The sequence below is a fragment of the Ammospiza caudacuta genome, chromosome 1, assembly GCF_027887145.1.
Source record: "Ammospiza caudacuta isolate bAmmCau1 chromosome 1, bAmmCau1.pri, whole genome shotgun sequence".
NCBI classification, from domain to species: Eukaryota; Metazoa; Chordata; class Aves; order Passeriformes; family Passerellidae; genus Ammospiza; species Ammospiza caudacuta.
In genome coordinates, this window is record NC_080593.1 from 140564209 (window position 1) to 140590546 (window position 26338).

The 26338-nt window shown below is 35.0% G+C and overlaps 1 protein-coding gene across 3 annotated transcripts in view; it reads left to right on the plus strand.

The window, feature by feature from the left end:
- Positions 1 to 26338, plus strand: part of CSMD3 (CUB and Sushi multiple domains 3) — a 586238-nt gene that overhangs the window by 465547 nt on the left and 94353 nt on the right. For 2 of the 3 annotated variants that reach the window (XM_058820586.1, XM_058820594.1), the window contains 9 exons: positions 4957 to 5070; positions 5877 to 5972; positions 6844 to 7047; positions 10080 to 10204; positions 12501 to 12597; positions 13557 to 13661; positions 18568 to 18686; positions 20711 to 20780; positions 22954 to 23070. In XM_058820586.1, coding sequence (XP_058676569.1) covers positions 4957 to 5070; positions 5877 to 5972; positions 6844 to 7047; positions 10080 to 10204; positions 12501 to 12597; positions 13557 to 13661; positions 18568 to 18686; positions 20711 to 20780; positions 22954 to 23070 — 1047 coding nt within the window. The remainder of the gene's footprint in view (positions 1 to 4956; positions 5071 to 5876; positions 5973 to 6843; positions 7048 to 10079; positions 10205 to 12500; positions 12598 to 13556; positions 13662 to 18567; positions 18687 to 20710; positions 20781 to 22953; positions 23071 to 26338) is intronic. The other variant, XM_058820602.1, reaches the window with a different exon arrangement.

Here is a 26338-nt window from a genome sequence, read left to right on the forward strand (position 1 = left end):
ATGCTACATGTTTGAATTTTGAGTTAGGATTAATAACTCTTTCCTGGGTCAGTGTTGTGGGTTGACCTTGGCTGGATGTCAGGTCTCACCAAGCCACTCTGTAAATCCCCTTCTCAGCAGACCAAGGGAGAGAGAGTAAGATGGAAAACAACTAGAAGGTTTAAACAAAAAAAAAAGTAAAGCGAAACCTTGTCTGTGCATAGGGAACAGTTAATCTGTAGTTCCCATCAAAGAGCAATGTTCAGACATTTCCCAGGGCCTCAGCACCCATAGCATTTGCTGCAGTAGGCAAACATTGTAGGATAAAAAAGACCCCTCATTCCTTCACTCTCCCTTAGCTTTTATATCTGTGCTGCCATCCCACAGTATGTAATATCTCTTTGGCTAATTTGAGTCAGGTGTCCTGGTTCTGTGCCCTCCCCCAGGACCTTGCCCACTCCCAGCCCTCGTTAACGCTGGTGTGTTATCAACACCTTTCCAGCTACCCATGCAAAGCGCAACACTGTGAGGGCTGCTGAAGAAAAATGAACTCTATCTCAGTCAGACCCAATACAGTCAGAAATGTGAATAATTCAGGGGTCTCTTTTGGAACACTCTGATTGTACATGGCCCTGGACAGATGAGAACCCCAGGAAGTAAATTTAATTTTCAGGGATCACTACTTCAAGAAAGTAATGGTCCATGCCGATGATAAAACAAAGGTAGCAAAGACCCTGCACAGATGAGCAAGGAGCTGCTGATAAAACTTGAACATTAAAAAAAAGAAAAATTCAAGGGGTTGAAGCAAGGTCAGATGTTCGAGGAGGAATACAAACAGTTGAACTACACTGAAAAGATGAGGTTAGAAAAGTCAAAATCCATGTAGAATTGAATCCGGGCTGAAGTCTCTGAAGAAAAATTAATTCAGAGAAACACGAATTAATAAATTTCTTCTTAACTACAGTCTTTACAGTAAACCAATCTTGAACAATCCTGGAACCCTGAGACCGGCAGAAAAGTCTAGAGTAAGGATGACTTAGAGGATGACTAGGAGCACTTAGACAAACGGGGCAAACCCATGGGACATGATGGGTGCATGGGAGTCAGTTACCCTTGGCAGGTTGTGATGCTGAGGGAGGTTCCCAAGGGCTGGAAAAAGACAAAAACATTCCTATCTTCAGGAACAGCAATGAGAAGGATTGAGGGAACTGAAATCCAGTTGATCTCACCTCTCTACTTGCAAAGGTGATAGAGCAAATAGTCCTGGTCACCTTCTGCAAATATCAGAGATGATCAAGATGATTTAAAGTAGAGTTTTAAATGTTCACCCAAGGGGAAGAAAGGCAAGGCAAGGCAAGGCAAGGGATAAAAACTGTAAGGGAGGCAGGATGCTGGGTCAGGTTGCTCAAAGAGGTTGTGGGTTCTCCACCCCCAGATAAGTTCAAAACCTGATTATACATGGACCAGAGCGATCTGGCCATCCTGTCTGCAAAAGGACTGTACTAGACCATTGGCAAAGGCTTCTAGTCTCAGTTATTTTCTAATTTTATGCTAGGAATTATACTGAGTATACTGTTCATAATCTAATACCATTTAAATTATACCATTTATACGTATTTTATTAAGCAGGCAGATGTAAATTCTATACCTATTTATTTCTTACTCTAAAGATGAAACTAAAATTTCTTTGATGAATTTTTTAACTAGTAAACTATTTTTGGCCAATTCCATCTGTTTTTAGATGCTTTCCAAACTCTTTGAAAGTGTCCAGATGTTACAGTGATGAAGGCCATAGAAACTTCTAAATATTTAGAGGCATGGAAAGTCTGCTTATCTAGCTATTGCCTTTTTAAAAGGGAGCTTTCTTGTGCTGACATAATTTGAATTGATGGATTTCCTCTGTCCTAAATTACTGGCTGTATTAACATTAGAATTTACCTGGAATTTTTAAATTTAAAAAAATCACACAAATGGAAATGTATAAAAAACCCCTTAAAATGTATTTTGTTTATTTTTTTTTAAGAAATGCATAAATCATTAACTATCAAAATTTCAAGAGAAAGTAGTTTTTGAACAATCTTGCATTGTTTATCTTGTAAAATAAAAGACAACTAAATGTGTAAGTAAAATATTAAACCACAAAACACAGGGAAAATTGTATTTTATTTTTAAATAGCATTGCTACAAAACATTGAATGCCAAGATGAGCATAAATTCAGAAATAATTTGCTCAACTTTAGATGTCAAAAGTCTAAAGAACATCTTTGGACAGGTGATTTTCAGTGGACAGGGGATAGCAGATGATGAAGTCATTATTCAGAGAATGCTTATCCATCCATCATTAGGGAAAAAAAATCATACCCAAATTCTTCAGTTGAAGTGATTTGATCTTTATTTGAACTGGATAATAGTTCTCAATTATTTGTTTACCACAGGCAGACTATACTGAATACTTACATAATATTTTATCAGCATTTGCTAATTTAAAAGGTGGTTTGCACTGGCTACAAATATGCTAGTTATTATTTAATTTTAAGAAAATTCTTTTCAAACACTAGAAAATAAAAGAATGAACACCAAGTGAAACTACTACCAAATGAAGTAGACAATAATGAGCACCAGAAAACACAGGAATAATGAACTGGTGTTTTTCTAATAATCTGAATTTCCTTTCTCACGACGTTATGTCAACTAGTCAGGTATCAGTCACTATACCTTTCAATATTTTGCAGTTTAATAAATAAAAAGTATCCTGGCACACAGAAAGGAAGGAGAAGGATCTAGATTATTTCTTCCCTAGTGGCTGCAGCATATTCCTGCTTAATTTGAGAAAGCAGCTTGACTCATATAAATCGCTCATAAAGGGCTCAAAACCCCTTACTTGAGCTCTCTGCTCTTCTATGTTAACCTCTTTCTGGCAGTAATTCCTCTTTGCCACTTTTGATGTCTCAGCCACTTAAAATCCCTTTAAAATATATTTTTTATCTCAAGTCAATGGAAAACTTTTGGTTATGTTCTTATATTTATGTTTGTATTTTATTAGGAAATGCACAAATGATAATAAAAAAAAAAAGTTCCAAAAATTATACGTGGGCCTTTCTCATTCCAAAGTGGCTGATTTTAGGTCATGTATTAGTTCACTTTCTTCAATGTTATACTTTTAGATCAAAGGGTTCCCTGGACAAAACTAGAGGCAAAACCAATATTGAAATACTTACAAAAAATATAAAAAATACCTGGAATTTTACTCATATAAGGTAAAATTATGGATGAATAGTTTATTTATGTATTTTGTAACCCATTAAAATACAAATATAGCTTAACAAGTCAATTTTTGCAGTTTTCCCAGGATACAGCTCTTGATAACAGCTATGTGTACTTGTTACAGGAGCCTCAGCACTTGCCTGAATTTTCTATACATAGTTTGAAACTGAATTCAAAATGGGAAATAGCAGTGGAAGTCACAAGGAACTTTTCTTGTCTCAATGGCAAAATGAAATTCACTGAGTATGAAAAAAAGATTTGATAAAAGTCAAAATATGACAGAAAAATTAACTGGATTAAAAGCTTGTTTGTTGTCTTTACCAACACCAAGAGAAGACTTGAATCCAGACAAATATTATTTTGAAAATAAGCAGAACTATTAAAAACATCAATGATTAATTTTCTGGAAATTGAAGGAGAAATTATGAAGATAATTCAGCATCTCTCTTATAGTTCCTCTTAAAATATGGACAAGAATCTTTGGAAGTGTCTCAGCAAAACTTTTGTTTCAAATTTTTATAAATATAACATTCAGTCTTTTCCTTCAAAAAGAGGCTTTTAAAACTGAAACAATTAAATGTTAAGATCATGAGTAAGGTACATGAAACTGCCTTTAAAAAAAAATCATTCAAAGAAAGGTCAACAACTTGAAGACAGTTCAGTTTTAATATAAAATTTTTAAAGCTTTAAGGGTGTATAATTAATTGAAAGAAATGGAGGTGAGAGCTTCATCTTCTATAACTAAAACTACCAAATGAAGGTACTGCAGAACTTTTGACAGACAACCAGAACCAAGTAGTAGCACATTGGAATAATGAACAAGAAATGTTTCAATTTATTTTTAGTTGTTCCAATACATAAAAATATCTGGCTGCTTCCACCTTAATACATGCATAGTTCCTAAGTCATTTTCCCCTCTACAGCTTATAGTATTGGATATAAATACTTTCTAGGTACTAGGGTCAGAACTAACCCAAAAATTTCTTTGGTTTTTTTTGTTTGGTTTTTTTTTTTTTTTTTTTTTTTTTTTCCCCACTGATTAATTGTACTGAAAGAGAAAAAATCTTTAATTCAAATGGGCTGTGCAACCTTGCATTGAGTTGCTCTACTAGAATGACATTAAAAATAAAGATTTTTGTGATTCAATAGATGTATTCTTAAAATTGTTTGTTGCTTTTCAATCAGTTGCTCATTTATTTCACAAAAACAAAGATATATGGAATGTTACTATTCTTAAAAAAGGGAAACATTCCAAGGTAAGTAAAAGTTACAGAGGTTTATCACCAAAATGAATTCATAAAGCACAGTCTATAATAATATGCCTGGAATTATAAAGGAGGAAATTGCACTGAGAACTTAGATGTGTGGTGGAGGGCACAAAATTTGAAGGTAGAAAATAATTCAATAGCAGTAAAATTGTTTTGTTCCATATTTATTAGAATCCTTTAATGATTATATGTATTTGTAGGGCTTCTGTACCTTCACTGTCTCTTTTAGATGTACTTTCATCCTTTTACTGTACTTTTAATGGTGTGAAAAATAACCTACATTCAGCACCAGGACAGGTGATGTAGTTATTTTTAAAACCATACATTAATATATATTTTGTTCTCTCTCTCTTTTTTTTTCCCTTTCTTATTCTCTTCCATGTGTTTGTGTTTTTTTGTCTTGGCTACTGGTGCCTCTTCCTTCTATTCCTTTCTATTTGGACAGTTGTTTTTGGCCAGTTTGTGTTTTTCCAGACATCACTCCATGATGTTGTTGAGGTATATGATGGCCCAGCTCTTCAGTCATCTTTGTTATCCTCTCTCTCAGGATCTCATTCAGGTATCATTTAAAAGAACTGTCAGTATATTGTTATTTATTTTTTAAAAGGAAAATATAGTCAAAAAAAAAGAGACAAAAAGTACTGTCATATTTGCTTAAATTCATCTCAAGCAAATATATGAAATCCACATTTTGAACTAAACACTTCAAAATTTTTGCATTGATGAATGAAATGAAGTAAAAATGCTTTTTTTTTTTTTTTGCCTTTTTAAAAATTTTGATATTTAGCTAATATTTTGGATATTTAGAACTTCTTACTCTGTGCCTTTATGGCTTTATCTGAAATAGGTAGTACATATTCTAAAGGGAAAGCAAGGCACATTTGTACCAAAGTAAAATTAAATAGATTAGTTACATGTTGAGTCTATTTAAAGAGGTTGGGGTTTTTTTTGTTTGTTTTTTTTTCCATTTTGGTTTAGGTTTTCTGTGGGGGTTTTTTTGTTTTGTTTTTTTTTTTTTTTTTTGTAGGGGAGTATGTTGTGGTGTGCGTATTTGTTGTCGGTTTTTTTGTTATTGGTTCATTGGTTTGGGTTTTTTTGTTTTTTTTTTTTGAAGGGGGGGTTGTTTGGTTTTGGTAAAGGAAAAAGGCAACAAACATTCTTCATAACTAAGATGAGTTTTAACTCCCCTTTCCTAGAATGACATAATGCTGTCAACAAAAAATATCAAAACTGCATATATCTTGCAGAGTTTACTGAAGCAGAACAGAGTTTGGAGAGTATTATTTCTGTCTGCAAAGATGTTGACAAGTGTTTTCTTTGGTTTAAAGTGGCTACGATAACTTTGTATTTTCATTGTTTGAGTAGGCGAATCCCTTCCATTGAGCTCGAGGAACCAGATCACAGTCAGATTTACCTCAGTGGGACCAGTAACAGCTAAAGGATTTCATTTTGTTTATCAAGGTGAGACAACCTAGGGAAATGTGTACATTTATTCTGTTCATCATAGTTTGTAAATCATCAAAGAGGAACAGACTGAGAATAAAGAGGAAACTAATAGCCTTTTAACAATAGAAAATTATCACTATTTCTACATGTTTTGAAAATTTTTTGAAACTATTCTTTTATTTGTATTTTAAAAGCTGAGATCAAATACTTAAGAAACATAAGAGGGGTTACAAATTTAAGAAGAGAGTTACACAAAACTGCTGGTTTTGTTTGCTAATCTGATTGACAAATGTTAGATCCATCTGGATGCTCTAACTGGTTTATCTCCCAATTTAAATATGAATAGCTGTAAATGTTATTACCTGTGGATTAAAAATTATCTTACTGTTATTAAGATGTTTTTCTTGGTTTACATTATTTGCCTTTTTATGGGTCAAGTGGGAAATTTTATATACCAACACTTGCAACTGCAATTCACTCTTTCATTACATATAAATACTCATCTGACAGTCAGAACACACATTTAGAAAACCACATGAATAAATGTAAATATCTGACACAAACTGTTATTTTGAAACCCAGTATTACTTAAGTATCTCATGGCAGTATTTCTTAAAAGTGTCATTTTAGATAGGTTTCCATGTGGATTTTATGCATTACTTCCAATCTTGGCAAGGCTATCAATGCTATGCTCTCCTAAATAGTAACTCAGACATCAAAAGTGAACAATCTCTATTGTGAAGATTCACTTGGGGGTTATGGAAATGTTCTCAGCTGGAAAATAGCTGAAAGTTTCTTCTAGACATGTTAAATATTTCTGATTCAATATGTGTATTCCCTCACCAAATCAAAAATTAAGAGTTCACAATTGTTTGTATGTTCACAGCTGTTCCAAGAACAAGTGCAACACAGTGTAGCTCTGTGCCTGAACCAAGATTTGGAAAAAGGATTGGAAATGAATTTGCAGTTGGTTCACTGGTTCTTTTTGAGTGCAATCCAGGCTATATCCTCCATGGTTCAACAGCAATTAGATGTGATACAGTACCAAATGCATTGGCACAATGGAATGATTCACTCCCTACATGTATTGGTGAGTTCCGAAGGCCTCTTAATATAAATAATTACTGCTTAAAGTGTGGACTATTCTCCTGTTGAATATGTTTATTGTTTGTCATTGATATAGTATTTTATTCTTGCTTACTTTAATTTACTTCCTTTTTTATTCAAGGCTAAGTTTTATTCTCCTTTCTATTCTAACCTTTCTATTCTATTTCCATTGTGACCTTGCTGTCAACTTTCACAAGTTTCATGAATATGCTCTGCTGCCATAATTAATGTGATAGCTTCTCTTACATTAACATCCCTGGAAGTTCCTGAGTATCCCTCTTTAATCAAGAATCAGAAGTATTAGTTTGGCCCCTGACTTCTTGCAAGACTAAGATGCTTTTACACTGCAGATGTCTAACAAGATACTGCAAGCTATTAGGAAGAACATTACTATATTAAAGATTTAGAAATACTTAAATTAATATTTTGTTACTTTTCAGGAAAAGACCAGTAGCTTTTCAGATCAGAAAACATACTTTTTCTGGTTCTAGACACTTTGAGATTAATTTCTCAAAATTAAATTCATAAATTAACGTGCATCCATTGATATTTATAAACTGACTTGGACCAACTGGAAATCTAGTAATTGTAATGAATTTCCCCACTTTACTTTCCTGATAGGGAACAGAAGTTTTTATAAAAAATATTATAACCCATTGCAAAAATGGCATTATTGTACTGACTCCAGCAGAATACATAAACAGAGGTTTAGGTGAGTAGATGGAAAGAAAACAAAGAACATGTTTTCGTTAGGCTGATGTTTCATCTGCCATGCTAACCAGCTGATGGTGCCCAGTAGAGTATGAGTGGTTTTTAGTTAATTATAAGATTATCTCCAAAATATCAAAATCCTGATAGAGATCAAGGCTAAGTATCACTGGAGTACTATTGATAAAATATGATTAATCATGTTTTAAACAAATAATGTTGCTTTAGACTGTTTCAGGCATAGCAATAGAACTACAATTTCTATATCGATAAGAAGGTGACATATATAGCTCTATCTCATTTAGTCTCATAGACTACAGTTTAATCAGTAGAATTGTACTACTTTTCCCCTTGAATTATATTCCCTTTGGTTTTTTTTTTCAGTTATAACAACTTGACAAAGTGTTGAAATCATTCTTTTGGACATTGATTACAATGTATTATTGCTATTTTAATACATGATTTAGTCTACAAAGAGAAAGCTATGTGTCTAGACAAGCTCAATTGAGGAAGGGTTACAGGCCACCTTCTGTGTGAAAATCCTGTGTCAATAAATGTGATAAAACACCTATGAGATGAAAATTGCATTAAACTAAACCAGTTTAATAATTGAAAGGGTAGATGTGACCATATTAAATTGCCTGAATTCTAGTGAATGTTTTAATATTACATATTCAGATAATAGACAAATAATCATTGAATCATAGAATCATTAAGGTCAGAAAATATATTCAAGATCATCGAGTTCAACCTTTGATCAAACCTCACCATGTCATCTACAGCACAGCACAAAGTTCCACATCCACTCATTTCTTGGACACTCACAGGGGTGATGAGTCCACCACTTCCCTGGGAAGCACATTGTAATGCTTAACCATCCCTCCTGCAAAGAACTTCACCTGATGTCCAATCTGAACCTGCCCTGGCACAGCCTGAGGCAATGTTCTCTTGCCTTACTTGCATGGGAGGAGAGCCCAACTCCAACCTGGCTGCAACCTCCTTTCCGACTGTAGAGTGATGAGATCTCCCTGAGCCTTCTTTACCTCAGGCTGAGCAGCCCCAGCTCCCTCAGCCACTCTGATGTTGTACTCTCTGGAGCCTCTGCCAGCTTTGCTGCCTCTCTCTGGACTTACTGCAGCACTTCAAGGTCTTTTTTGTAGTGCAGGGCTCAAAAATTAACACAACACTCAAGGTGCAGCCTGGCATCAACCATTCCATTTGGTCATCCTTTTATGAGTAATTGCGTAAACACTTTAAGTGGCACTAGCTTTTAATTTATCCATGTAGTTCCAAACAGATTCTATTAATTTTATGCCACGCAATATGTAGCTACAATATTTATTATTAAGATAAGTTGCATTCTATCTATTTTCTAAATCCTCATATTTGCAGCTCCTGTAGTCCCTTCAGAACTTGGTGATGTTGCATAGAAGTGATGCATTAGCTTTTAATGGACTTGATAAACCATCTCATCAATCTTCTCCTTCAATTTAAAAAATACCAACAAAATATCTATGTGCAGATTAAGATGTAATATTATTTGTCTCCGTTAGAGCCTCTAATGATATAGACAAGATGTTTTCAAGTTGAACATTCAAAAGAGATACTTGATGGTACCTAATGTGTCTGTCCTGTTTCATGCATAACACTTTTATTAATCCATGAACAGATGTGATGAATGTAGTCTTGCAAAGATCTTGTAAATCCTTTGCTGATGCAGTAGATGCACAGACTGTGATGAAATAACTCACACAAGCACACAACAGTCAAGGAGTTGAGACTGGTGTTATTAATTATTTAGAGGAGCAATATTAGAAAGAATGAATGAAAAATATTAGAAAGAAAGAAGAAACAATGTTACCTTTTTTGTGCCACTTTTTATCTTTTATAGTTATACAATACTTATACAATACAATATATAAAATACAGTACTTTATATTATACAATACAATACAAAGTATGGGTTTTTCATACTTCAACCTAAGCCTTAAAAAATGCTTTATTTTTGTAAGATTACCAGGAGACAATGGAATGGATTTCACTCTGTAAAGGTGAAATAAACAAGGGGAATATTAGCATGATTCTGTCAGGTAGGAAACTGACATAATTCTAATTTTCTTCTCCTCCTTTTTTGGTCAGATAAAGGAAGAGTTTTGAGATATAAAATTTTATTTTCCTGAGGCATATAGGTATTTTCTAATGTAGCATCAATTGAAAATGTTTCCAGCCACAGTATAAGCTTTTATAAAAAGTCTTGTCATTCTGAAGCTTTATACTTCTTTTCTTCCCTTATGCATTTCCTTTCAGTGCCCTGTGGTGGTATTTTAACAAAGCGCAAAGGGACCATTTTATCTCCTGGTTATCCTGAGCCTTATGACAACAATCTGAATTGTGTGTGGAAGATCACAGTACCAGAGGGAGCTGGGATTCAAGTAAGTTTACTTGCTATTTGCTTGCTACCATCATATTTAGAACTGTTTTTCCTTATGCAAAAGATCATCTATCTGTACAATATTTCTATCTCATTAGTGATTCTGAAATTTTTAATGCACATCTTTTCAATTATGCAGTGATTGAATGTTATAGGATTCTTAAATATCTTAAAATATGCACTTGTAGCCTTTTACTTAGAAGAATATCACCACAACTTCTAAATGTATTTCAATAAATCAGTGACTCCTTATAAGCCAAGGGAAATAGAGAGCCTTCCTAGGAATTCTTTTTTGCTCTCCCCAGATTTATTTGTCTCCTTTCACACAGTGAAATTAAGTGAGTTGCTTTCAAGGACAAGTTATATGTGTTATCCTAGAAACTCTGCTATTTACTCTGTGTTTATGGAAGTTTACTGTGATGTAAAGATGCTTCATTATGTTTTGATGTGAGATGGGAATTTATTCTTTTAAATAGTTTCAGAGTTGTTGCTAATTTACATAGATTAATAATCTCATAGAACAAACAGTAGGAAAGTATCCATTAAGCTTAGTCATGCATATCTCTAGAGTTCACTAAAGAAACTGACAGAAATCTGGTTATTGCACAGGCAGTTGAATTTAATAAATTAGAACTTCTAAGCATCATCTAAACAAATTCCTAGCAAAATGCACATCAAGAAATCATGATATAAAGTTTTCTATATCTATCCTATTTCAAAATATAACAGCTGCAGAAAATGAATAAAGAGCTCAGTTTATGCAGTTAAAGACATAATAATTAAGAAAATCTGAAAAAATCTTAACAGTGCTTTAAAGCCTTTTTACAAGTTTCATTACAAAGTTTTCAATAATATTTAATAGTCTAAATCAGCTTTGAGATTGATTTTGAGAAATACTACTTGATTTAAAGAGTTGACTAGGACAGCTGACAGGATACTTTGTTCTATGCATTTCTTATACTAGGAAGATAGTTCAGAGGATTTAAATTAGGCAGTAACTTTCCTCCTGACTTAGGCCATAACTGTTGCTTTTTGAAAATGTTTATCTCTTATCACAGGCTGCATTTTTCAGAATCATTAATGAGGTGATTAAATTAGTAACTTTGATTTCAATTTAGGTGTTTACTCTTCATGATATTCTTTGCCCAAGAGTTGTAATAAATAAAAAAATATATTTACTGTCTACAAGTATCTGAAGCGTGCAAACAGTGAGGGACTCTCTGCTGCTTCACTTAAGAAAAAGAAATCTGTTCGCTATTGTATCTGACCAATTCCTACAAAAATAGGTGCAGTATTTGAGGCCCCCATCCAAGAAACAGATAGCCAAACTGAACATTTATTTCATGTAAGACAAGGTCCACGCAATCTATTTCACATAGAAAAATGGCTTCATGACTTTGTTTTACTGGAACTAGTGTTTATTTCTTGTGTTGCAATTATTCCATTCTGAGAGAAAAAAAAATGGAGGCAAAAGCAGCATTATTCTCTAACTTTAATGACTAAGGCACCCCTTTTTGAGGGTGGTTGGGATTTCATCATGCTTCTGTCTCTTTTAAAGCATTTCAGTAAACAGTTAAAACAAACAGGAAGCTAACACCAGAAACTCTCCCCTACTAATCAGGAACAAGAATCTGATATTTCTCTGCTTTGTAAGGTGTGATTTCACTTTATGAGAACAGGTATGGCCTCCTGCTTGCAGTTTATCTCCTTACCACTTTGCATCTCCATATGAGTGGAAGAATATTTTCCCCTCTGGAAGAAAGGAAGTGACTATTCTGCCTTTTGTTTGTAGCATGCTAGTGACTGCCCCTCCTCAGGAGAGGAGCTGGTGATGAAGGTAATCAAACACAGCGGTTTTCTCTTACCTGGAGGCAGAATTTAAAATGGCAAAATAGATGAAGCATTGTGCATCCCTGTGGGACTAGTTTAGTCCTGGAGAAAATAGAGAGGAAAAACCTGCATGTATTGAAAATACCATGTTTCATCTTCTCCTCAATGTCCTCCAAACAAGAGAATCATATTCTATACCCATCTGATTTTCATGGCTGTGTGACTCTTGACAGAGGTAATATGTGGTTGTCACTAAAGGTTACAGGATTCATAGTTTGAATAGGCAATCAAATAAAAAATAGTTGCCGTTTTATTCACTTAATGATGATTTTCCATTCTCTTTGACAAGGGGAGCAAGACAACTTTTCATGACTGAGAGAAACAGAGGCTACAATTTCGAGTCATCTTTGAGCTTGAATAAAGAGGGGAAGAAGTTTATGTTCTTTGCCTCACATTTTTCTTCATAGGTGCAGGTGGTGAGTTTTGCCACAGAACACAACTGGGATTCCTTAGACTTTTATGATGGTGCTGACAACAATGCTCCAAGGCTTGGAAGTTATTCAGGTGACTGAGAAGATTTTACAATAAATGGTTCACAGATTCAACTCTTTACTGTAAACACACAGCTCTTTCTGTGTGTGTAAGCATGCTTGAGCATGGTATGTGTGCTTGTTTCTCCTGTAATTAGCAACAGGTAGTACTAGTTCTGTTTTAATCAGTCATCACTTAGCAGACTTTCATAAACATGTATATTTTAAAATGTTAGAAATGAAATAACACTCAGAGGCTTCCAAACTAGACCTCTCTTAATCCAATTATTTTCTCAGACTTGTAGGTCCAAAAATACAGACCTCAAAAATAGGTATCTCTTGATATTGCTGATGAAAAAGGATGCATTCTTTATCCTTATTTTAGACAAAGAAGACAGTTCTTTTTGCTTTACTTTTTCTTGTTTTCTTTTGTTTTCTTTGATTATAATAAATATGTGTGTATGCTAAGAAATCAGAGTTATTCATATTATCTTGACTTGTGCTGAAACACAAATAAATAGTCCATCACATTTCTAAGAACAGTCCAGCAACATATTTTCAGAGCTGCTTGATATATTATCTTGACATAATAAATAAACATAACATGACTGTTATGTTTAGAATCATCCTGGGGACAGGATTTGCTCTTGTTTTTAAAAAGACACTAGTGAATATTTCTCCTTTTGTGGGTAAAAAACAAGTAATATAAATTTATATTAGCCTTTCCTTGTCTATTGTTCATGTCTCTGATATTGTGGTGTACTGAGAATGTAATAAAACTTTTATAGGGACAGGTATTTGATAGCATCCATGATGACAGAATATTATGGAATTGGTTATGTGACCTATCTCTTGCTCCCACCCTCTCCCCCTCCCTCTTTCTCTTTTTTTCTCCTTAATTCTGTTTATATACACACACAGACATCACGGCCTTACGTCTACATTTATGTCACTTTCTGTGCTTTTCAATAATATTTTGAATTCTCTTTTCAGGAACAACCATACCTCCACTTCTAAACAGCACATCAAATAATTTGTACCTCAATTTTCAGTCTGATATCAGTGTTTCAGCTGCTGGATTTCACCTTGAGTATACAGGTAATTCAGAAATATTCAATTAATAAAGAGCACTCTCTAGTTCCAGACATCAGTTCTACCTAAACTATACAATAAAGGAATATTTAGTGCTATTACACATAATGTGCTACATACTGTAACTTCAAAGTCATTTGCAAAATTCTCATTTAAATCCAAGTGAGCAAATTCAGGCCTGAAAACCGTACTATAAGGACTGTGAAATTTAGTTTGTCTTGCTTTCATCCTTAAATTGCTTCCATCCTTAAATTGCTTTGCTCTCTGAAAAACTTTCTGAACCTACAGCAGACAGAAATAAATGCAGATATGCTCATGTGGCAATCCTAATCCATTGTGTCCAGTGCAGCCCTGGTCTCTTCCCACAGATGCCCCCCCTGCAGCTCCACACCCCAGCACTCTCAGCCAAAATCTACAAATTATGCTCAATACAATCACATATGTACTATACAGTATGTATGTGGAGGATACAACTAGTCACCCTTGGCAAAGAGGAGAGATGGAATAATCTGAAAATAGCAGTTGTGCATCTTAAGTGAGAAATGCCTGCAGGTTAATGAGAACACTGGATTATTTTAAATGGTTTTTATTATTGCTGAGTACACCTCCAGTGGAAAAGGCTGTAGTTAAAAACATACTTTCTGTCTGAATGACTTTGTCTCAGATGACTGACAGGAATTCTGGCAATCACCAGCTGTGTGGTTCCCTCTGCTTATATTGGTTCTGGTGTCTGATCTGCATAATTGTGTCACAGTTATTTCTTTTGCATATTTACCATATGCAAATCCCATGCTCTGGTTGTCTGATTAGCCAGTTGGAGAACACAGCCTTGCAAAATTACAGCCTGATTGCTTGTCTGTAACTAAACATTAATTATAGGTAGAATTATCCTGCAATTTCCTTGAAATGCAGATAGTTTCTCAGCCACTTACAACTTCAGATGAGAAAAAACATCAGGAAGTTATGAAAATGAAATAAAATTAGACTGAATCCAGTGAAATTGAAAAGGCACCTTTGTATACCCACATGTCCAAATAATATGTGTAATATATTCTGCCCATGGAAAACTTCCACCTTTAAAAAGGGAAAAGATTAACAGTACACTGTTTAAAGTATTGGTCCATGTCAAGAACAATTACCAAATACGTGTGTATGGGTTTGTACAGGGATGTATGTGTGAATCTGAACAAAAGCAATATTTTCTGTGTGAATGAATAAACCCAAAGTATATGTTGAAAATTTGTGATTCAGGAAATAATACTGATGTCTCTCAATAGATAGCCAATTAACCAGTAGCTCAGTGAAATATACTGCTTTGCAAGATAAATTATTAATTTACTTTTCTTGGGTAAGTGATAGAGATATGTGATTAAAACATCATTCAGTCTCTTGTGGTTTAATCCTAAGCACATAAAGCTGCTTGCTCACTTCCCTCCCCCTGCTTCCAAGTAGGATGGGGAACAGATTTGGAAAAAAAGTCAAATTTGTGGGTTGAGATAAAAACGGCTTAATAGAACATAAAAGGAAGGGGAAATAATAATAATATGCAAATCAAAAAATAATAATAATGATTAAATAAAATATACAAAAACAGATGATGCACAATGCAGTTGTTCACCATCCACTGACTGATACCCAGACAGTTCACAGGCAGCAGTCCTCAGCCAGTTTTCCCCTTAGTTTATATGCTGAGCATGGGGTCATATGATATGGAATTTGTTCAGTTGGGGTCAGCTGTCCTGAAACCTTATAGTTAGTTGCTTAGTGTGAATTTCAATTCCTAGGCACCAGCTGTTTCACTACTTGAATCCATGACTCTTACTCCTCCATTATTCTCTAAGAAAGACATAGTCTCTATTACCTGTGGAAGTTTTATGATTTTTTTTTTTCCATCTGTTGTTCAATTGTTTTTCAATAAGAGACTATGGAAAATTCTGCATTGAGCTGAATCACGAATTTGGTATGGGAGATTAAGCCAAGGGACAGCACTTTGTCATCATTGCTAGGAAGAAAGACAACAGAAACTGTGCCTTGTATATCTTTTGGATTTTTGTCTCTTGCATTTTTCTACAACAAACAGGTTATTTGCTTGCAATTCCAGAACTCACAAAACTGCTGTATTTATGAAGAGATTTTGCCAGAAAGAAGGAGATACAGGGTTGCTCTCTTCAATTGTCCTGGTCATATCTGACTCTCAGACAGCAGTTCCTGCTCAAAAACTGTGATTATGTTTATAAATATAGTTAGTAAGTGGAAAGTAATGGCCAAATTTTAATTGTTTCATAAATTTATTTCATTTAATTGGAACCCATGCTGGCCAAGGACATCATGAGGAGTCGGCTGAATTAAAGTCTCGGTCTCTGAAATACTAAGGCATGGTTCTCATGCAGAATCACATCAGAGTTGAAGACTTATATTAAGTGTTTTTCAAGTGAGCTTGCCATAAAGATTGATTTTGTCCAATTTTTAGTGTGTCTTCCAAGTCTATTTCACCTATTCTAGGAGGCACAAGTCTGAGAGGAAGTATGCCCCATTTGTGAAAATGATTACTTTTCATTTCAACAACAGATTTCTCTAAGAAGGTTTCATTCTGTTTCATTTCCAATATCTCTTTTCATTCCTCATGAATAGTTTGTTGTCCTGTCTGCTAGGGATTATCTTCTGAACTTCTAAAGAACCCAAATGTGGTTCTTTAGAAGTAAAGGAAAACAAAATAAACTTTATTTGTTGAAGAAATATTTTAACACAAGTAAATGATACTTTGACATAAAGAATTAAGTTTTCATGTTCTGAAACTGAATAGTGTTCCTATCTATAATTTTTTTTCTATAATATTTTTACTTCTCTTTTGAATTCTTACATTGTTATTTTATCCACAAAATTCATTTTCTGTATTTCATTGGACATCTTAAATACAAAAATATATATTGCATTGAAAATACATTATATCACCTGAACTTTTCCAACAAAGAATGCCACAGAATGGTTTGTTAAACACTTCTATAATGTTTATGTATTTTTCACCACTATAAAAATTTTGATTTATTGCTCATTTTCTCTAACTAAAGTTTTGTATTATCAAAAATTTCATTGGTAGGTTTTTGTATTGAGCATTACAGGAGCTGCTGGAGAAGGGCAAGACAGCATCAAATAGCTTCTTTTTCTTTATACACAATTGTTCTTATCTGAAAAGTAGAAGATACTGAAAGTATGTTTTCAATGAATGCCTATGTTAAAATCTCTTTTTATTACCATTGGCTATGCGAGTTCAATAATTTAACACATTTTACTGTGAGAGTATTATAAGGTAGTTCAAGAAAGTATTCATGCACCACAAATAAATCAATAATGAACAGACTGCAGTTTATTATATTTATGAGTACATTTTTATGACCTGAATAAATATTACAACACTCCAAAGACACGAGCTCTGAACTAGCCCTCAGCTGGGAAGATGTCAAAATTTGTTTCAGTTTTTGAAAGGTATTGTAGGCTTTCAGACTATATTTTTTTCCCAAATATGATTTTGTTAATTGAAGTGAGAGACATAAGGATGAACACCTGTGAATGTGGTTTGGGCTGCTAAGGCAGCCTGAGAAAGGCATTTAGATGAAGTCATTTGTCTTTGCATGGCCTGACTATTCACATAGTTAGGTTACACGCTTCAGCTGAAGGTTCAGTTATTGGAAACTAAAACCTGTTAGTTCTTAGTTTAACTGTTCAAAACAGCTAATAAGTAATCTTCTGTGTAAGCCAAGCACAGTTGTTATTTTGCATTTGTACTTTGTACATTACCTGGATCACATTCTGGATGTCTGAAATGTAAAAAGTGGATCTAGGTCCATCATTCATTTTCAAAACTGGTTCTTTGCTCTTCTCTAGTTTGAGAACAGAAAATAGAATTTGCAGACTAAAAATTTCTGTTAGCTTTCATCTTTCATATTGTATAAAAATGCACTCTTTTAAGGTGGTAGATTTTACTTCGTGAGAATCTTATGTGATCAGTTACTTTAGTAAGTTTTAAAACAGGCGGATTTTGATAGTGCTCTGAGGAAGTAGGTGGCCATAACTGAATTCCACAATGTTTCTCTACTACATTGTGTACTGATGACCAGTTGTGTAATAGTCCTTACTTCACAACTAGGCTTTAATTCCCACATTAGGCAAAGAAAACAACTCAGTTGATTATACTTTCTTACATTCCTGGACCTTCCTGGGTAGATGCAAGGAAAAAAAAATTCTCTTTTTGATGACTATAAAAAAAAGCATGTGGCATCTTGGCAAAAAGCTTCCATTGCAATCAGAAATTCAAAATATCAGTGTTATAGCTCTATAGGTACTTCTTTAAACATAGCAGATTAAATGAAGTCTGATGCAAATATTTATTCTGTGTGTGTGTGTGTGTATCTGTCGGTGTGTGTAAATGAATGAAGGAGTTGAGTCACACTTGTGGAGGATGGAATGCTGGAGAGCACTTTTACTTTGCATTGTTCTTCCAGTGTTTTGCAGTTGATGTATTGTTGGCCAGCCTCCCCTAGAACACATGCTGGTAAAGCACAGTGGAGGTGTTCTCAGTCTGAATGATGAAGGCTGTAATTACTAGTGAGACTGGAGGTAGAAATGAATAAGTCTGTGCCAGGAGACAGTGGAATTTTAGAACTGAGACTGCAGATTGGGAAGTGGTTTTTGCCACACCAATCCTTTTTCTTTACTCAAGAAAGAATATTTTTTCCTCCTTATATACAGTAGTTCCAAAATAATATTCTACTTTTCCACAGACAACTGCTGATTCCCAAGAGCACCCAAAAGGTTATCAACACAATGTGCCTATGTACACTGTACACAGTCCTATGCAAATCTAAAAAACAATTTCATGTTCTTTAGAATGACTAAACTTCTCTATTTTTCTCAGCTATAGGTTTGGACTCTTGTCCTGAACCACAGACTCCAAGTAACGGGATCAAAATTGGAGACAGATACATGGTTGGAGATGTGGTGTCTTTCCAATGTGACCAGGGTTATTCTCTGCAGGTAAGCCAAGTTTCCTATTTCAAATGGTGCCTTTCAGCTCTTTAACGTGGTTATGATTGGGCCTGTCAGTGCAAAATGGACACTGAGCTCTTCAGGAATTGTGTACACATGATAAGTTTACAGGACTGTGTGCTTTTCTACCAGACAGTGAATTAGAAACTATCCAAGAATTCCATCACAAGTGTATGGCTTTGTGCTTCTTCTGCATTAGAGGTTATAGCTTATTATCTATTGTTGATGGCTTTTTTGATAATTATAGCTGAACCACTGTGGCAAAATTAAGTTAAAATAACTTGATGAACAATTAATAGTATTTCTCTATACACAGGAGGAAAAAGAAGTAAAGAGGAGAACTAAGAATAAAAAAAGGGAAATAAATAATTGCTTTTCTTAGTAAATCACATAGTGTCAGTTGTTTTCTTGCAGCAATTTCTTGGGTTTTTTTTCTCCAAAATGTTTATCAAATAGGGTTGTATTTTTTCCAAGTAAATTTCCAATGTCCTTGCACTAACAAAAGGTATATCCAGGGGAGATGTAGTGATTGCAAATCACCAGTAGGAACTTGTCTCCTTATAGGAAAGAAGATCAAAAACTTGTACAGTTATGCCAAAGAATCAGATCCAAAACCAAGTATTGCTTTTACTTGAGACTCCCCAAAAAGAGTTTGTATATTCTACAGTCTTCCTTTATCTAGGTCTTTGAGAGCCAAAAGCACAGAAAATTATTACATTACCCAAGTACTGAAAAAAAGAAAAGTCTTGTAAAAAGAAAATAATTTCTATATAACAGCACATTATGAACACATTATAAGGGAGTTCGGGAAACTTTTGGAGCAAAATAGCAAAATATGCAAGAATGAGCAAAGTATCATTAATATCAGTCTCACCCATAAAGTGTTGATGTCAGACTAACTAAATGAAGTCTAAAAATGCTAATAATTTCAATTATTTATTTTACATAATTCTGTGAAAACTTAGATACAGGGTTTATATGTGTTGCCTAAAAAATAGAAACTGAATTATATTCTTTGACAAAAAAAAAAAAACAACCAAAAAAACCCTAGTTTATAGTGATCGAACAAAGTAGTCTTGTCTGCCTCCAGATTTCAATTGCTGTTTCAATTTGGGACCTCTATCCCAATCAATTCTCCTTCAAGACAGAATTCCTAGTCATGCCTGCAGATTTCTAGCATTTCAAGAACAGATAAAACAGATGTCCTGTGATTGCAGCTCTGAGAATGAATATTGAAGTTTTCTTCTTATGTTGCCTGCTTTTAACTGGCCACTCTTGGAAACAGCCTGAGAAATAATTTTTGCTTCTTTGCTTTAATTCCCACCTTAAATACAAGTGAGTGTGAACAGATAAGCCACAGTAAAGGCTGAAATAAAGAAAATGAAACATAGAGAAAATAAAGAATTTAAGAGCATAGACTGTGCAAACACCCATGTAAAGTTTCTTCCCACCATACAGTTTTTCTAACTTATGCAGTCTGACTAGATGGTTTTGGAAGATATCCCAAGTACAGTTTTCTCTTCAGACTTTCCATTTTTGTTTGCTTTCTCTGGTAGGCAGTTAGAATTACGTGAGGGTGATGAACAGCACAGAGAGTGTGTCTATGATGAGTTTAGAACGTAAAGTCAGCACTTACATAATTTATATAGTATGTAAAGTTTCATCATGTTCAACACCTGATGGGCATCCATACTAGGCAAACATTGCTTCAGTTAGACCTGTAGTTGCCAGACCTTTGGTTTATACTGAGACAAGCACAAGATTCAGCTGGATTCTGTAATACTGTAAGAAATAATATTAATAGACACCATCATGTAGTAAGCTAACAGTCACAGTCTTCTCTGCTGTTTTCAAGGCATGAAACAATTCACAGTGTACAATGTAAATACTCTACCTTTTTGGTTTTGTGCATTTTGATGATGTTTTAAATTATACATTCTTTTTGTTGAAATACTAACTTGCTGTATATCATATATTTTTAATATGAATTAGCAAATATTGTGTCATTTTAGGGACATTCACATATCACTTGTATGCCGGGACCAGTAAGAAGATGGAATTATCCCATTCCAATATGTTTAGGTATGTTCAGCTTCCATCATTTTTCCTAAATATACCAGAATAAGGAAACCAGAAAACTCAAAAATAATAGACACGTAGTGGAAAGAATTGGGAGAATGGGAGGAACTTAATTAAATGTGAAAATGGTCAAATTAAATCAGAGATTTTCAAAGGTTGCTGCCCACTAATGTTGGCAAATCTTTCCTGAAATGTCCAAGCAATAAAAGGACAACACATTGTCCCTTTCAACCCAAACTATTCTATATGATTCTGTGTGTTCTAGTCAGAAATATCATCAATTCATTATCAGGAATGACACCTCCAGAGACCTTGGCAACATAGCTAATTTATTTAGGACTCATTTCCCCAGAAGAGTGATGGCAATTGCGGACGATAGGAATAACATTACATTTTCATCTCTAATGAATTCAACATAATCATGTCTACCAAATTTGAGAAGATACATTATTTTTCAAGTTAAATTATACATATGTCCGTAATATTATTGGGAAAAGCACAGAAAACCTGTCAGAAAGCAAAATGAAACCTGTGAAGTGTGTTTAAATATACTCTTTTTATGTGATAAATAATGTAAGGAATGTAAAACTCCTTCTAGTTGTAATCTTTTTCACTGCATGTAAATGCCTTTTTGTTTGGGTTCCCTAACAATAAAAGTTATCTGGATTTGTAATCTTGAATATATGGAAAACAGGATGCTGTAGATCTCATTAAAGATTTTTTTGCTTTGCTTTTCTTCAAGACAGTTAATGTATATCCTCTTGAGCTGCTTCACATAATCCTGTTCTTAATCCTGTGGAGTGTTAAAAGCCTCCTGTGAGGTATTGAGCTCTCTCAGCTTAGAATTTATAAATATTCAACAAGGTTGAGGTATTTGTAAGAATTTTTTCAGGAGTTAGTCTTCAATTTTTGTCATTATGCATTAGCATATGGTTAGGAAGTCTGATATTATAATTGCACTGCTCTTGGTAAATTCTGAAGATATAGATGCTGTGCTAAAAAATTGGTGACCTTTTTTTCATATATTTTTCCTTTTTTTTGCAAGTACTGATTTTTACTTGTGTTTCAAATAGTGTAGCAAATTTTACTTGGACAAAACTTCTGAACAAAGTTCTGTTTGTCATAATTACCACCTTTAAATGCAATATAGATGTCTAAGTAATTTGATTTACTGTTGCCATGCCTGAAAACTAAAATAAAATTAAGATATTAATTTAGCCTCATTTCTGGAAGTATGTGTATGTTTACTTTTCTAAGTTTGTTTATCTCACTTTTAGAACAAAAGGATATAAATGCAGTTTTCAAAAGGCCTCCTGAATAGCTTATAGTACAAAGTCTTTTTATAATACATTATCTTATATTATTCAGATGCTCCTTTACAAACAAACACAATTGTCTCAGCCCTGCTATAAGCTGGTGTGTGCTGCTTGCCTGTCACAAGGACAGTTCTGGTAGACAAACTGCAGAGTAAGCATTAGGGAAATGAGGCTGGTGGAAGCACAAGTCTTATGTGGAGTGGCTGAGGGAGCTGGGGTTGTTCAGCCTGGACAAAAAGGAGGTTCAGGGAGATGTTATCACTCTCTACAGCTCCCTGAAAGGAGCCAGGCGGGGTTGATCTCTTTTCCCAGGCAGCCACTGACAGGATGAGAGGACAGAGCCTCCAGATGCACCTGGGAAGGTTCAGGTTCAACATCAGGAAGAATTTCTTTATGGGAAAGGTGGTCAGGAATTTCATACTATTTCTTGACTGAATGGGCTGCCTAGGGATATGGTGGAGTCACCATCCCTGTGGGTGCTTAGCAAGTGGCTGGATGTGCAATTTAGTGCCCTAGTCTAATGGGAAAGGTGATGATCAGTTAAAGGTTGGACTTGATAATATTGGAGGTCTTTTCCAACCTAAATGATTCTACAGTTCTGTAATCTGTTCTATTTTGGGTGTATGTATCCCCCAAGTTAAAATCTACGCAACTCAGAGCTGATACAAAGTTGCAATGTACCTACCTGTAAATTAATTTCTAACAGACATTTAGTGGTAAAGAAATGTCTGTGTATTTGTCTAAATATAACCCTAGGTATTATTATATTATTAATGCTCTAAGGATCTTCACTGTTACGGATTATTTTTTGTTCATTTGACTCCTCTGAAAAATATTTTTGGTTTGTTTTTTATTTTTAGCACAATGTGGTGGTGGCATGTCAGACTTCAGTGGAGTGATTCTCAGTCCAGGGTTTCCTGGCAACTATCCTAGCAGTTTGGATTGCACATGGACAATAAAACTGCCTATTGGGTTCGGTATGTGCTGTTTTATGGATTTAAAATTGCTTTTTTAAGAGTGCAAAACATTGAACATAGATTTTAAAATGTTGTTAATCTTTATGCCAGCAAAAACCCACAAGTAACTATAATCCATTTGAAGAAGTTAACAAAATCTTAAAAGAAATATTTAAAATAGAAAAGTAGCAAGGGTCTTGGGTTTTCATTTAATATATGCCAACATTTTCTCATATAGACAAAATTGTTTAATTAGAATTCAGCACAATTTTCTAACTTTACAGAACTGATTTATATTTTTGTGAAATCATAAACCCAACAAAAAAATAGCTATCATGAATATTTCACACCAGATCAATTTAGAAGTTAAAGCTATATTTTAATTAATTATTTTATCATTAAGCTTCTTTGCATATCCTAAATGAAACTCAAAGCATCATAGAAATGTAGAAGCCCCCCACTTAAAGCTGTCAAACTTCCCACTCAAAGTAGAATTGTGGATCAAGCCCAGGACTGGTGGAACTGTCTCACTAGGGCTGCTACTCACCTAATACATCCCCAGGCTGTAACAGATAAGGATGTTGTACTCCAGATGTAGAATTTTGCACCTCCAGAATTTTTCCGCCAGAATTATTTTGCCATGGTTTGACACTGGCACAATGCCAGTGCCCCCATGAGAATACTCTCTCCCTGGTGTCTGCTGTGAGATGTGACCAGGAATAAGCAAAGCAGGCTCCTACTTAGGAATTAAGAAAACATTATTAACTAAACCACAAGGGAAAGAAAAAGAAAAGAAACACACAAGGAAAATGAAAACTTCACAAAAGCATTTTCCTCTTCCCCCCACCAAATTTCCAATACAATACATCTCCCAAATCACCAACTCTTGGTTCAGCACCACCCTTTAGAATACTCAATCCTCAGTTCATCAAGAGGAGAAGGAGTCCTTCTTTGTGCCATGGACTTCTTGTCACATGTGGCACTGTCCAGAGATCATTTGCCATCGTTCCTTCCATGCCCAGTGCTCTCACCACTGTGCATGGACCAAGGCTGCTTCCACGGTTCCTTTTAAAGATGCCTTGTCTCCTTCCAAAAAGGCACAGTCTCAACTTTGGGACATCTCTCCCCCCCATGTTTTTTTCACCCCTTGGGAGCAAAAAACCCTCTGGGTCCGAGGGGTACCCACACTGAACCCTCCTGGTTCTGAGGCATTGCCCCCCCTGGAAGCAGTCTCTGTATCACAAGGAAAGAGTCTATGGCTATACAATAAAAGGAGTCCAGCAAAAAAATGCCACTCCATCTTCTCCATTCTTCCAACATCTCTCTCTCTGCCCAGACCTTCATCACTCTTCTAGGAAAGGTTAATGTTCTGTAAAGTTTTCATTGTCCACAAAGGGGTTAAAAGCTCCCACAAGCGGCTGGACACATCGCTGCCTCCTCTGCCTCCTTCTGCCCCCTTTCCTCCTTCTCAGCCATGCTGCCTGCTGCTGCACATGTTTATCAAGTTTCAAGGTAACTCTCAGGCACAGCTCTGTTTCTCTCTCTGTCTCTGTCTCCCAGAAGGGGTGTGGGGGGTGAAATGTCTCTCAGTAGTTCGATGCTTCCACCCTTGGGCCCCTCAGGGTCAGGCCTACTTCTCCCAGGCCACGTGGCTTTCCCCTCCCTGCGCCCAGCCTCTCTCCCGCCTGAAATCCAAAGAGAAACTTCTAGGGGGGAGCCCTGCTTTTAACCCTGTGTTCTCAGAGGCAGATCCAAATGTCCCAATGGCCACAGCTGGTGCCAATATTAAAATCTGAGCACCCGTTGGTTTGACTGCAGCATCCCAGAAATCCCATTTCCGGTCAAACCACCACACCTTGTGCAAACCTTTAAGAAACATTTATTTACTCAGTCCTTAAGTGTTTTTAATGTTCTTCAGAGAAATATTGTGTCATTTAATATATCATCCATAACCCTTAGTTTAGTATCCTGCACACATTTGTTGAGGATGCCTTCTCTTTTTCCAAGTCTGTTCTGATGACATAAACCAGTGTAAGCTTCCATAGCAACCCACAGAATATTGTGCTTGTTACTGGCTGCCAACCATTGAATGGCTGATTATCACCCTTGGAGCCTCAAAGTTATGTTAATTTTTAACTGACTTCCTTTGCATTCATCAAGCTCATGTATGTTGAGCTTTCAGATGAGAATGTTATAGACCGAGTCAAAAGCCATAGCAGGGTGAAAGTATGTTATATACACTTTTCTCCTTTTGTCAATTTAATAATAGAAGGATATGATGGTTGATTAACTGTTATTTTCTATTAGAAAATCCATGATGAATGCTCCTAAGTGTCTTTTTGTCTCTTATATGTTTGGAAATTGTGTTCAAACAACAAGTTCCATAATTTTTCCAAGGACTGCAACGAACCTGTAGTTGTCATTTCCCAGGTCCTTTTTGTTGTCTTAAAGCTGAATGTAAATTCAGACTTTTTCAAGTCACTAGAACTTCTCTTATTTCACTATGGTTTTGTATAGATACTATCAGCATTTTAATTATATTTGCTAGCACCTTGAGCAACTTTGGGTGGATCCTATGCATATTTTATTGTGAAATCATTATTTGAAGCCAGCCAGAAGAGTTGTCTCATCTAATTTTTTATAAAATGTGGCACTTTTTAAGGCCCATGTGCACTTGGATTTTTTTCTTTATATGCTAGTTGAATGGTTTTCTTTGACAGGCCTTATCGTTTTCTAATTTATACTTACCATCTTCTGCCCTATTCTTTACTTGACAATACAGAATTTCTGGGTCTTACGGAATGAGTGCGATGTCCCAAATAGCATTCTTCTTTGCATAGGTTCAGATTCTTTCCCTCCTCTTTTTAAAATAATTTCTGTGGATTTTTTTTATTAGAAAAATTAGTTCACTTATGATTTATATGAAAGCCAATTGTTCTGCATGGGTTGTTCTATCTGGGGGAAATACATTATATTAAAATAGGGATTTCTATATAGAACCCAATTTGTTTGTTTGCATTTTGTTCAAACACACAAGATTACAGTCAATAATTGATTTTTTTTTGTCTTAGCACTTTATAGAAATAACATTGACACTTTAACTCTGCCAATACCTGAATTTTTAGATAGCCTGATGGGACAATTTGTAGTGCTTCATTATGAGTCATAGTGCTGTCTAGAATCACAAATCAATTTCTGCTTGTTAAGCTATCAAAAAAAAAAAATTTAGCAGTAGTAGGTACATTATTTCTGGATCAAATCCACAGGAGAAAAGAATATTCAGAGCTAT